The sequence below is a fragment of the Bufo bufo genome, chromosome 8, assembly GCF_905171765.1.
Source record: "Bufo bufo chromosome 8, aBufBuf1.1, whole genome shotgun sequence".
Taxonomy (NCBI): Eukaryota; Metazoa; Chordata; class Amphibia; order Anura; family Bufonidae; genus Bufo; species Bufo bufo.
This window is the reverse complement of record NC_053396.1, coordinates 188,154,334-188,169,172: the sequence shown is the minus strand read 5'-3', so window position 1 is coordinate 188,169,172 and position 14,839 is coordinate 188,154,334. Positions and strand designations below refer to the sequence as shown.

General features: G+C 43.8%; 1 protein-coding gene across 1 annotated transcript in view; it reads right to left on the bottom strand.

Annotated features, from left to right (window-relative positions):
* Window positions 1-14,839, bottom strand: part of AXL (AXL receptor tyrosine kinase) — a 96,797-nt gene that overhangs the window by 61,865 nt on the left and 20,093 nt on the right. Inside the window, exons 2-4 of the mRNA XM_040442191.1 lie at window positions 10,171-10,375; window positions 8,356-8,456; window positions 6,796-6,978 (exon numbers count right to left, since the gene is read on the bottom strand). Coding sequence (XP_040298125.1) covers window positions 6,796-6,978; window positions 8,356-8,456; window positions 10,171-10,375 — 489 coding nt within the window. The remainder of the gene's footprint in view (window positions 1-6,795; window positions 6,979-8,355; window positions 8,457-10,170; window positions 10,376-14,839) is intronic.

Sequence of the window (14,839 nt, the reverse complement as noted above, 5' to 3'; positions counted from 1 at the left end):
CACCTATTTCCACAGGCTCACCTAGACCATGTGTCTTACATCCTAGCATTCATAGCATACTGCCATAAGACTCTTAAACTGTCCCACAGCACCATCAAATTATACCTAACCGGTATCCAGCATTTCTGGTACAGCATGTACCCCGACAGACCATCGTTATTTTTGGCACACCCCATCAAAGCCATCCTTAAGGGAATTCTATGTACAACGGTCAGACCCAAGGCGTCACGGGAACCCATCACAGGGGAAATGTTCAAATCCCTGTCTCACATGCTGGACAACGAGCCTTTCGGACACCAGATCAGTCTACTCAGCTTCTACGGTTTCCTTTGCCCAGGCGAGTTCACATGCCCAGGCTCCTCCCCTGGTTACCTCCAGAAGGGACATCTCGTTCAGGTGGGTTCCGCATTCTCACTCTCTCTACAGAATTCGAAGACGGCACGGCCGGGGGAAACCGTAGAAGTAAGATATTTCCCCACCGGGAATGCCTGGTGCCCGGTAGCGGTCCTACGGGAATGGTCCGACACCATCGTACAGGCCCCAGCTCGATCTCCCCTACTAGCTCTTGGCTCCGTTCCCCTCAGCATTCAAGTTTTCCTAAAGCATGTACGGATCCTCCTCTCCAAGCTAAAGGTAAACCCGCGGTCAATCACGGGGCATTCCTTTAGGATAGGCGCAGCTTCCGCAGCTTCAAAAAATGGCACCCCGGCGCACATCATAAAGAAACTAGGTCGTTGGCACTCTTCATGCTATACCAGGTACATTCCTAATCCACGCTCTGAAATGTCTTGTGCTTTTCAGAAGTTATTACTGTAAGTCCGTAACATGAGTCCTTTGTACCATCCGTGTCTCATGCGTCATTTTTGGCCCCTTTAGGCTATCCTTACACAAGCAGTTCCGCCACACCCCCACTGCTAAAGTTAGGGCTCATCATCTGCTAGCCGATCCGATCACAAGTAAAGGCGTGGCAGACGCCGCATTTGTGTGAGGGGAGGCGCCTGCAGCACTACAAAGGTGGGAACAGCGAGCTCCTGGGTGACGCGGTCTTCAGCTCAGCTCACCCTCCCACCCACAGCCCTCAACTCACATATCCTCCTTCAAGGTGGCCCCCTTTAGGCTATCCTTACACAAGCAGTTCCGCCACACCCCCACTGCTAAGGTTAGGGCTTATCATCTGCTAGCCGATCCGATCACAAATATGGGTTGCACACTGTTATGGGGTATATATGGGTGGCACATTGTTATGGGGTATATATTGGTGGCACACTGTTATGGGGTATATATGGATGGCACACTGTTATTGGGTATATATAGGTGGCACACTGTTATGGAGTATATATGGGTGGCACACTGTTATGGGGTATATATAGGTTGCACACTGGTATAGGGTTTATATGGGTGGCACACTTATGGGGTATATATGGGTGGCACACTGTTATGGAGTATATATGGGTGGCACACTGTTATAGGGTATATATGGGTTGCACACTGTTATGGGGTATATATGGGTTGCACATTGTTATGGGGTATATATGGGTTGCACACTGTTATGGGGTATATATGGATTGCACACTGGTATGGGGTATATATGGGTGGCACACTGTTATGGGGTATACATGGGTGGAACACTGTTATGGGATATATATGGGTGGCACACTGTTATGCGGTATATATGGGTAGAACACTGTTATAGGGTAAATATGGGTGGCACACTGTTATGGGGTATATATGGGTTGCACACTGGTATGGGGTATATATGGGTGGCACACTGTTATGGAGTATATATGGGTGGCACACTGGTATGGGGTATATATGGTTGGCACACTGTTATGGGGTATATATGTGTGGCACACTGGTATGGGGTTTATATGGGTGGCACACTGTTATGGGGTATTTATGGGTGGCACACTGTTATGGGGTATATATGGGTGGCACACTGTTATGGGGTATATATGGGTGGCACACTGTTATGGGGTATATATGGGTTGCACACTGTTATGGGGTATATATGGGTTGCACACTGTTATGGGGTATATATGGATGGCACACTGTTATGGGGTATATATGGGTGGCACACTGTTATGGGGTATATATGGGTTGCACACTGTTATGGGGTATATATGGATGGAACACTGTTATGGGATATATATGGGTGGCACACTGTTATGGGATATATATGGGTGGAACACTGTTATGGGGTATATATGGATGGCACACTGTTATGGGGTATTTATGGGTGGCACACTGTTAAGGGGTATATATGGGTGGCACACTGTTATGGGGTATATATGGGTGGCACACTGTTATGGGGTATATATGGGTGGCACACTGTTATGGGGTATATATGGGTTGCACACTTTTATGGGGTATATATGGGTTGCACACTGTTATGGGGTATATATGGGTGGAACACTGTTATGGGATATATATGGGTGGCACACTGTTATGGGATATATATGGGTGGCACACTGTTATGGGATATATATGGGTGGCACACTGTTATGGGGTATATATGGGTGGCACACTGTTATGGGGTATATATGGGTGGCACACTGTTATGGGGTATATATGGTTGGCACACTGTTATGGGGTATATATGTGTGGCACACTGGTATGGGGTTTATATGGGTGGCACACTGTTATGGGGTATTTATGGGTGGCACACTGTTATGGGGTATATATGGGTGGCACACTGTTATGGGGTATATATGGGTGGCACACTGTTATTGGGTATATATGGGTTGCACACTGTTATGGGGTATATATGGGTTGCACACTGTTATGGGGTATATATGGGTGGCACACTGTTATGGGGTATATATGGGTGGCACACTGTTATGGGGTATATATGGGTTGCACACTGTTATGGGGTATATATGGATGGAACACTGTTATGGGATATATATGGGTGGCACACTGTTATGGGATATATATGGGTGGAACACTGTTATGGGGTATATATGGATGGCACACTGTTATGGGGTATTTATGGGTGGCACACTGTTAAGGGGTATATATGGGTGGCACACTGTTATGGGGTATATATGGGTGGCACACTGTTATGGGGTATATATGGGTGGCACACTGTTATGGGGTATATATGGGTGGCACACTTTTATGGGGTATATATGGGTTGCACACTGTTATGGGGTATATATGGGTGGAACACTGTTATGGGATATATATGGGTGGCACACTGTTATGGGATATATATGGGTGGCACACTGTTATGGGATATATATGGGTGGCACACTGTTATGGGGTATATATGGGTGGCACACTGTTATGGGGTATATATGGGTGGCACACTGTTATGGGGTATATACGGGTTGCACACTGTTATGGGGTATATATGGATGGAACACTGTTATGGGATATATATGGGTGGCACACTGTTATGGGGTATATATGGATGGAACACTGTTATGGGATATATATGGGTGGCACACTGTTAAGGGGTATATATGGGTGGCACACTGTTATGGGGTATATATGGGTGGCACACTGTTATGGGGTATATATGGGTGGCACACTGTTATGGGGTATATATGGGTTGCACACTTTTATGGGGTATATATGGGTTGCACACTGTTATGGGATATATATGGGTGGCACACTGTTATGGGGGTATATGTAACTTCTTTTTGGGAACATTGGGACTAGTAAAGAGGAGTCATGTAAAACATCTGCCCCTAGTACACAGCGAATATCTCCTCTTTGTGTGTTGTACGGGGGCATGTATATTATTAGCTACAGTGCTGATTTGAGGGGAGCCTCGCCGCCCTCACCCCGTCTATCTGATGTTCCTCCCCTATAGAGTGATGGCTGTGCAGATGACTGAGCAGCTCCCTGGACATGCGGCACAGGAACAGATTGAGGGGCAGAAGACTAATGATGCTGTGAGCACAATATTGCGGTGTGACTGCGCTATACAAATACCTGTTAGAGATGCACCGCCATTAAACCGACGTACCCTGCTGGTAGTGGCACCCGCGCTCCGTCCTGCCTGCTGTAGATAACAGTTCTCTCCGACGACGCAGGCAGCGCTGGATAGCGCTGTGACGTCATGTCATACAGCACACTGTGTGTGCTGCCTGCCCCTGTCATGGGTAAACTTAAACGCACCCTGACCCTGTGCCACACTAAAGAAGGACTCCTGGCTGTCCGTCCTGGCCTTGCGCCCGGCGGTGGAACAGGAGTCTTAAAACCAGACTGTCCAGCCTAACTGCACGGGCCGCATAACACAGCTTCGCGGGCTGGATTTAGCCTGCGGGCGGTAGGTTGGGCATCACTGATCTACAGCATTGGGGGGGGGGGGGGGATAATCAAGTATATATTTTTTATAAATGAATCCTTTTTGGTAGGGTACAGCAAAAAGCCTAAAGGGATTATCCCCATGATTAATAAAAAAATATATAAATTAGACATAATATAGTACATGACAATCTCTTTCTAACGAAACTAGAACCAGCCCTGGACCTCACATGGATCCAGAGATCTCTCATTCATTGCTCCAATTGCTCAACTAGATTTACTTCAAGCTGGCAGCTCAGGAGCATGGCCTGTCTGCATCTCATTCCCTGTCACAGCACAGGGGCGTGCTCTTTCTGCTGAAGAGCTCTCCATGCTACATTCACAGCTTTGAACAGTAGATATGGTTGGTGGCAGTTGAAAGATAGAACTGAGCATGTGTGTCCACTTCAAAAATGTTACTGAGGTGGACAGAGATATAAGAAAAAAACAAACAGCAGGTGGAGCTATACAGATAGAATTTACTGAATAACTCAGGTGCTGGTTTGAAAAATGTAGAATATCTTTTGTGCAAATGTTTATGGGGCTGCCAGTCTTTTGCTCAATATCTGAAGTCATGGAATCTGCCCAATGCCCTCAGGATAGGCAATGCCATTTTAGCCATTTATGGCTTAGGCACAGGATATGCCATAAATGTCTAATAGATGTGGGTCTTGCCTCTGGGATCTGCCTGAACCTATAGAAGAATGGGTCCCCTCCTAACCCCCTCCTGCCTGAATGTGGTGACTAGAGATGGTCAGAATTATGAACCAACCGAGTGGGTAACTTTCATTCATGTGTATGGGAGCTACAGAAACAGCATAGAACAGCCTGTTCAACTGTTTCCTAGAACCGACCACCTCTGATCACCCATTCCAGGTGTAAGATGGTCGGGGGGGTCCCGTCCTTGGATAGGAATACTCCTTTAACATGTGAGCTCAGATGATCTGAACCAACATTTTTTATTTTTTTGACTGTTCTAGCAAGAAAAGGGTGATCGCCAAATTCAGAGACAGATTAAAGTTTACATCTGAAATGAAACTGCCTGGAAAACTCTGTAATAAATAATGGTCAGGCGTCAGAAGGAAAACGTCTGCACCTGACATCTGCGATCATCTGGAAAATGGTCAAAAATATTTCAGCACATCTGACATACAAGCATTACAATTACTTCTACAAATGAAACTGAGGAGCAAATGGGATAAGTACAGAATGTCTGCTTTTAATACTTTGGTTACAAAATATATCCTTCATATTGGAAAATCTCACTGAAAGTATCCACCAGAAGCCTGACCTAATGGCCTTGGTGAGTAGCATATGAAATATGTTCAACGAGCGAGTAAAACCTCCATATCAGAAAATAAAAATAACAGTTGTCTGCAAGATTCTCGATGAAGAACCTTCAAGCGTAGGTGGAAACTCAAGGACATTAAGCTCACAACCAGCAGATCTTGGAGCAAACAGAATTCTAATCACAAGGTTCTTGGAGGAGATGTCCTTATTTCTGGCTATTGACTTTTTTAAATTCTATCCAGACATTTATATAAGTCAAACCACGTGCAGATGTGCCCACCATTACTTTAGCTTGAATTTGATTAAAGGAGTTGTTTCACAATGTAGATGTATCCCTTTATCATCTGATCACTGGGGATCCAACTATTGGGCTCAGGGCCGGGCCGACACAGAGGCTGGGGAGGCTCCAGCCTCAGGGCGCAGGCCAGCTCCCCAGCCTCTGGGCGCCAGGCAGGCCACTGACCATGTCGCTGCTGCTGCCGTGCCTGCCGGCCGCGCTGGAGGACGGAGGGAGTAGTGAGCACTTGGCACTGACTTACGTGCTCCCTCTCCGCTCCGCCCCGCCTCCTGGCTCGGTCGCTCTGCTGCTCTGGTCTCTGCTCAGTCGCTTGCCTGACTGGCTGCGTACAGCGCGCACTATGACCTGACGCGCTGTACGCACATGTGCGCCCTCTGGAGACCAGGAGCAGTGCGGGCAGCAGGCAGCAGCACAGCACTGTGTCACGACCCAGCCCAGGCCCCAGCAGGGATAGAGCGTGAGAGTCTGCCCTGAAGTGAAGTGAAGTAAGATAGTTCTTAAATAAAGATAATATTCTTTTCCGTCTGATAGGGTTCTGGTTCTGGATGGGGTAAAATTACAAGGAACGCCCGGGGGTGGGGGGGGGGGGGGGGTGTATGTCTGATTAATAACAAACATACATATCTAAATGGCTGGGGGGGCGCACTTGGACAGCTCAGCCTCTGTTGGTGGTGGACCTTGTCCCAGCCCTGATTGGGCTTCTGTACCCACCCACCATTTATGAAGGGAGCAGTGGTTGAGCATGAGTGGTGCCACTCAGTTCAACTGTATGGGACTGGTAAAGTTAGACAAGCTGTATTAGGCAGCCATACCTAGTGTGGTTCAGTACAATAAAACCTTATCTCAGGAAATCAAAAACTTTACCAAGAGCTGGATCTAAAGACACTCCCGAATTCCCCAGATAGGTCCCTTACCTTTGACTTGAAGCACTGAAGGCGTCGAAGCTAGTTCATCTACGAGGGAGTTCAGGGGTAAACCATCTTGTAACCATATCACCACCACAGGACCAGGAGGACCTTGAGCATCACAGCTGAGGTTAAATTGCACATTGGGGTAGACATGCATGTCCTCTGGTTCATCGGTGAAGATGGGCAGACCTGGGCAAAACAAGATATAAAGGTATGACTCCTGTACTCAGTGATGCGCTAACACTGAAGATCATCAAGCTCCCATGTATCCTGCAAATTAAATTTGTAATGCTTAGAAAATCTCCTCCACGGCACAAGCTATGTCAGATGTCTCTAGTTATGGGGGTGACTCATTCTAACCATGATTGTAATAACATGACTAATACAAATATTTAGCTGTGGAATGGGTCGAAAATGAATATTCACTGTAAAGCTGAAGTAAGCCCTTGAAAACTATAAAAAATGCGGATTGCAAACATCAGTGGAAAGTAGTAGAAGACATGGGGCAATCGATCAGGACTGCTTGCTTGGAAACACTTCCATTTTCTATTCACATCTAAAGCTAGCCATAGTCATTAGAGCGGAGTTGGTGGAACTTCTGGAAGACCCTGGCCAACAATCTAAAATGCATGGCAAGCCTAAAGTAATTATCCTCCTTTTAACAACATGTCAATATGGCATTAAGGCTATAGACACCTTCAAAACAATTTTTACAGATTTTACTCATTTGGGGCTAAAGTTAATTTTTTTCAATTGTTTTTTATTAAAAATTGTCAGCAGTTTTTGTGATACAGTGGTCAAATTTCAGTCTATTGCTGACTGTCACTTTCTGTTTACTCAGATGATGCTTATGTAGAGCACCTGACCAACAGGCATGTAAGCCATATTCATATCACTTTAATAACAACTTAGCTTGAGTGTTTATGAGGTCAGGAGATCAGAGATAAGAGCTACACATGAGCTGTCATCTGACAAGATTTAGAGTGAACAGAAAGTGAAAGTCTGAGATTTAACCCCTGTATGACAAAAACTGCTGAACATTTTTAATAAAGACTAATTGAAAAAATTATGTTAGCCCAAAATGAGTAAAATGCAATTAAAAATTGTCCTGGAGATGTCCCTAGCCTTTAAACTACAATGTTCTGGCAGCCTACAGCCACCAATAGGGAAAGCTTGAACCAGCATAGTATGCAGTAAACCCATAAGCTCCCTCTAGTGGTGACCTTGGACAGCCAGAGTTTTATCACTTAAAGGGAATTTTGAGTTGATTGATGGGGGTTGCCCATTCAGAACAATCATTTATTAGCCAGAGTGGAGAGTGCCTGCAAAAAGGGTCTCTTGGGGTATCCAATATCTCTGTTCATTATAGGGACAGCTCATTGATTTGAATGCAATTCCACTACAGTCCCTGTGTATTGCTTCCTTTATCCTGTGGTGGTTCCTCCAAAGCTAAACTGAAGGTTTCCAACAGGTCTTCTAACTAAGTGGACAACCACTTTACTCCGATTTGAGGTAAACAGTGATTCATTTAACTTATTCTTTGAGAATAACTAATTCATGGCTTACCTTCTAGTTGCAGAAACGCTGACTCTGAAAAGATTTTCTTGTCCTCGCCCTCGACCACGCATTGATACAAGCCAGAGTCAGACAACTGTAGTGAATGAATGCTGGGAAGGGACATAAAGTGAACATGACTTTAGTACAAACAATATTAAATATGGAGTTACATTAAGTTTCGGATGGCCATAGACATTATTAGATAGCTGTCCGTGGTATGTTTCTTCTGTGGTGCCTCCAATACACATTAGATGGTTGGTTGTTCCTGTGGAAATTGGTGCGTTCAGCCTACATTGATCTAATAGAAGACAACTGAAAGGCAACTATTTGGTGTTCTTTGAACCCTTTGTCCATGTATTGCCCCCTTAGGTTCTGCCCTAAGCATCAGGTGGACATGTTCTTCAAGAAATGGCCAACCACTAAGACCGGCTGGCTCAGCTAAGCACACTTCAGAAGGAATATGGGGAGAAAGCTGCTGCAGTTAAAATCCAACATGCTTGATCTTTATCTTCCCTATCTATGGGTAGAGTAGGGAGACTTACATATAAAATAGAAAGTTGTCCGGTTCTGCTGAAATCAGCAGGTTTGACCAACCTAATGTGTATGGCCAGTTTAGGTCCCGTAGTATGTATAGAGAGGAAAGTGGGCTTGTGGGGCCCACAAATATGTGCTTGGTAGTGTTGTCTCGAATGAACCATCTCTCGAGGCTCAGCTCATGAATAATATGGAAATAAACACAGTCTATGATGGAGGTTTAGAAAAAGAAGCACCACCAGCGTGGTATTGCTACATGCAAAAACAGTGCTGTTCATGTGTGTGGGAGGACTATGCAGGACAGTTAACAAATTGTAGTAGGCTATGTGTCCTGAGGACTCAATAAATATCCACATACTTCAGGAGTATACATATATTCCATGAGTGGTGGTGCTAGCACTGAGCACCCAAGGCACATGTACTGGGACTCTAAGCACAAGCAAAAATCACATGTCTACCAACACTCCTGTATTCTATATACTTAGTGGAGTGTTTGGTATTGTGATGAGTCTATGGTGACTGTATCTGGGGTGGAGTGGGGCAACAGAGGAGAACAAATGTGGAAGAACATAAATAATCCAGCGTCACCACTCATAGCTATGTGTGCATTAATAAGATGGGTTCACCGAAGGGATAAACAAGAACTCTAGGGCCATGACTATCAGAGATATTTAGGGACATCATTTCCTTCCACTTTCTGATGTGACCTCTTGCCTTACAGTAAGATCTCTATAAAATCTACGCCCATCCTATATCTGACTCATACCATCATACCATTCATGTTTACATTGATTAAATTCTCCCGGCTACACATGTCAAGAGCTACATTCCTCCTGGGGTGACAGCATTTCTCTATTATATACAGGATGGTCTTAGATATTAGCAGTAACACAGCTCTGATGTTGGTAGAAATAGAATTTTGTATTTTAACTATTGCTTTTCTGAACTGGGGTCTGTCTAATATCTCTGTCTATCTATCTATATATCTATCTAATAATCATCTGTCTACACATCTGTACTCTCTATAAAAATGTCACAGATGAGCCGCAAAAATTACTTTTGACAACCAATTCACTCTTTAATTCACCCCAAGTGGTTGGCCAAAAGATGCAGATTCCTCCAGAGAGACCTGGTCAGTGCATTCTCAGCAAAAAAAAAAAAATGCCCAAAAATTTAAGACCCCATCTTATAACGTGTTTGTCTCCATGCTAGTCACAATGGGATAAAAAAGTATAAGAAGGGATTTTTTTGGACCATGGATGTGGATCAATATTGAAGCATTCCACTAACCTAAGTTCACTAATGGCCAACCATGTATCATCATCTTGTGGCATCTGGATCTGATTGATATCGGCATAGGCCAAAGGTTCTTCATCTCTCAACCACTCCACGTCTGGGACCTCTGCATCCCCACTGACTGTAACAGTGCACCGCAGCACAATGTCCTTCCCGAGAGAGGAGGTAATGTTGGCTGGGTCCATTGTGAAATGAATGCCTAGGAGAACAAAAACATAAGGTTAGATGCATGCTCGAAAGACTAAACCAATGCTTCCCTGATGTCTATGTTATATGTCCTAAAAGGGATTTATGGGATTTGTGTAATTTGGGATTGTGTGCTTATTTCATAGGCAAAATCTCAGCTTCTTTCAGTCCAGTGGCCTTTACTCCATGCTCTTTTTGAAGATATTATTAAAACAGTTTTTAAAAATGTGTATACAGGTGATATGCAGACCTATGTGTCTACTTGGCTAAAGACTACAAACAAACCATGTGTCTTGGCTTATCTTTGGTAGCATTCATCTGGACCTTCATAAACTTTTAATTTTGGCTTACGCATTGTGCAGAATCTCCTCAAAGAGGCCAGTCCTGTATGGAGACTTACTGGCAATGCTCCATGGGATATGAATATGTAAAGAGGTATCTCCAAAGAAAGAGGGCCATCTCATCAGCGCCAACTATTGGAAGTTCCTTGATATGCTAAGCCACTCCAAAGGCATCGCACTAAGCCAGCCAGACTCCTACTCCGTATTGATGAGGGGCAAGCACCCCAAAACAGCTGTCTATGGATGGATATCTGGCTTGGCTATATTCTCTTGTGAAATCCCAAGGCTTGTGTCACGGCGCGGTATGGGTAGATGCTCTACACCAACCACAAGAGGGAAGGGAAAAGGTACTAGGCCTGGAAACTGAGGAAAGGGAAAAGTTCATCACCTAGTGAATCCCTAAACCGAGTCCTGACTACTATCAGTATGAACAGACCTTAAATGTAGGAATGTTCATACACTTGAACCTAGGGCCCTATCTGACCCTGAAGGGCCCTGGAAATAGTGTCAGGACAAGAGAAGATTTGTTCCTTCCCAGCTGAAGAAACAGGAGACTCCCTCAGGCCTAATACCAAAAGGTAGGGGAAACAACCAATAAGAAATAAAGGAAAGACACATAACTCCGAAGTATGAGGACGAGCAGGAACTCAGAGGAGAACCAACACCAGCACTTCCAACATCCAAAAGGAGCTATTAACCGCATAGCATGATGGGTGAGGCCAGACTAAATAGGAGTTGGAATGACCACTTAAGCTACACCTGAGACCAGAGGTGTGGCCATACCCAGCAACAACATAGAAGCAAGTAAAAACAGAGAAGCTGTCAGATCACATCGCGTGCAGCCATTCTCTTAGATCTTCTGACCCCTGTCACATGAGAGACTATGACAGCTTGTTGGAAAGTAGGATCCTGACTCATAGGGAACCACATCTAATAGATGGTGCTGGTGAGATGGTTCTCATTCTTGGGAGATACCCCTTTACAAACTTCTAGAAGGAATAAGAAAATGATGGTACAACACAGTCATAACATGCTGCAGAACGGTTATTACAAGGTGAATGCAAGTAGTTGCTAATGTCAGAAGAAGTGATGCGTCCTCTTTAAAGGGATAGGGCAAGGCTGACAATCCCTATAAAGAAAAGTAACCAATTGTATCGACTGCTACTTTGTGTGAAAGCAGTTTTAGCACAGGTTGCAGGCTGGCACATACAACCTTATAGTTAACTGACCTTTGAATACTGATTAGCACAATATTGCTAATGAATGCTGAGAAAGAACTTATCTATGGCTTGTGCCCCAAAACTTGTCTGAAACCATACACAGTAGTAGAAAACCTTGTTGTGGACCTTATCTATAAAGATGTCATTGTCCTCGGGTAACGCTGTAATGAAAGGCTGAGCTTTTGACCGATAATTCTCTCTGGTGAAATCTTTCTTTTCCTTTGAATGATGAATGAACTTCCTCATGCGGTAGCTGAGTGTGCCTTGCCAAAGACCTACTGACTCACTCATCAAACACTTCGCTGGAATTGTCTATGACTTTCCATGCAATTCTCTGTACTAGCTGCTAGCTGCCGATCTGACCAGAAGAGACAGAACAGATACAGATGCTGTATTGTATTGTACAATGTAACATATTATGTATCATACACATCTATATACAAAAGGCATTAATGTGTATTATACAATATAATGTATTATGTATCATACACATCTATATACAAAAAGCATTATACAGGGAGTGCAGAATTATTAGGCAAATGAGTATTTTGACCACATCATCCTCTTTATGCATGTTGTCTTACTCCAAGCTGTATAGGCTCGAAAGCCTACTACCAATTAAGCATATTAGGTGATGTGCATCTCTGTAATGAGAAGGGGTGTGGTCTAATGACATCAACACCCTATATTAGGTGTGCATAATTATCAGGCAACTTCCTTTCCTTTGGCAAAATGGGTCAAAAGAAGGACTTGACAGGCTCAGAAAAGTCAAAAATAGTGAGATATCTTGCAGAGGGATGCAGCACTCTTAAAATTGCAAAGCTTCTGAAGCGTGATCATCGAACAATCAAGCATTTCATTCAAAATAGTCAACAGGGTCGCAAGAAGCGTGTGGAAAAACCAAGGCGCAAAATAACTGCCCATGAACTGAGAAAAGTCAAGCGTGCAGCTGCCAAGATGCCACTTGCCACCAGTTTGGCCATATTTCAGAGCTGCAACATCACTGGAGTGCCCAAAAGCACAAGGTGTGCAATACTCAGAGACATGGCCAAGGTAAGAAAGGCTGAAAGACGACCACCACTGAACAAGACACACAAGCTGAAACGTCAAGACTGGGCCAAGAAATATCTCAAGACTGATTTTTCTAAGGTTTTATGGACTGATGAAATGAGAGTGAGTCTTGATGGGCCAGATGGATGGGCCTGTGGCTGGATTGGTAAAGGGCAGAGAGCTCCAGTCCGACTCAGACGCCAGCAAGGTGGAGGTGGAGTACTGGTTTGGGCTGGTATCATCAAAGATGAGCTTGTGGGGCCTTTTCGGGTTGAGGATGGAGTCAAGCTCAACTCCCAGTCCTACTGCCAGTTTCTGGAAGACACCTTCTTCTAGCAGTGGTACAGGAAGAAGTCTGCATCCTTCAAGAAAAACATGATTTTCATGCAGGACAATGCTCCATCACACGCGTCCAAGTACTCCACAGCGTGGCTGGCAAGAAAGGGTATAAAAGAAGAAAATCTAATGACATGGCCTCCTTGTTCACCTGATCTGAACCTCATTGAGAACCTGTGGTCCATCATCAAATGTGAGATTTACAAGGAGGGAAAACAGTACACCTCTCTGAACAGTGTCTGGGAGGCTGTGGTTGCTGCTGCACGCAATGTTGATGGTGAACAGATCAAAACACTGACAGAATCCATGGATGGCAGGCTTTTGAGTGTCCTTGCAAAGAAAGGTGGCTATATTGGTCACTGATTTGTTTTTGTTTTGTTTTTGAATGTCAGAAATGTATATTTGTGAATGTTGAGATGTTATATTGGTTTCACTAGTAAAAATAAATAATTGAAATGGGTATATATTTGTTTTTTGTTAAGTTGCCTAATAATTATGCACAGTAATAGTCACCTGCACACACAGATATCCCCCTAAAATAGCTAAAACTAAAAACAAACTAAAAACTACTTCCAAAAATATTCAGCTTTGATATTAATGAGTTTTTTGGGTTCATTGAGAACATGGTTGTTGTTCAATAATAAAATTAATCCTCAAAAATACAACTTGCCTAATAATTCTGCACTCCCTGTAGTGTATTATACAATGTAATGTGTTATGTATCATACATATTGTGACACAGTTAGAGGTTTGGTCTGGGAAAACAGGTATTTTCCTCCCAGCATGTGCTGCTGGGCTGATTTACAGCCAGGTAAGGTCAAATACTGGCCCGGATTTTAAATGCCGTTCTGGGTTTTGGCAGCACCTGGGTGTCCCTAAATAGGCAGCTGGGCTCAGAAGCCATGTCTCTGTGTTGGGATCTGGGAGCCTTGTGTCTGGATGAAGGCTTGCTATCTGTTTGGCATGAAAACAGGTTGGTGCTGCTGTCAGCAAGGACTCTTTGAGGCAGAATTGCCGCATGGTGTGAATTACCACCAACACCACAAGGTGACTTTTTGTTTGAATATGACTGCTTTTTTTGTCACTTGCCTAAAGTGTGAATAAAACACTGAACTGTTTGATCCAAAGAACTTGTTGTTGCCTCTATACTGCGTCCGCTAATCCTGTCTACCAGAGCAAAACCCCACAATATCTATACACAATCAGCATTATAGTGTATTATACAAGGTGATGTATTATATATCATACACATCTATATACAGTCAGCATTATAGTGTAATATACAATGTAATGTGTTATGTATCATACACATCTATATAATCAGCATTATAATGTATTGTACAATGTAATATATTATGTATTATACACATCTATACACACTCAGCATTACAATGTATTATACAATGCATTGTACTGTATTATGTATCATACGCATCTATACACAATCAGCATTACAGTGTATTATACAATGCAATGTACTGTATTATGTATCATACGCATCTATACACAATCAGCATTAAACTGTAACAT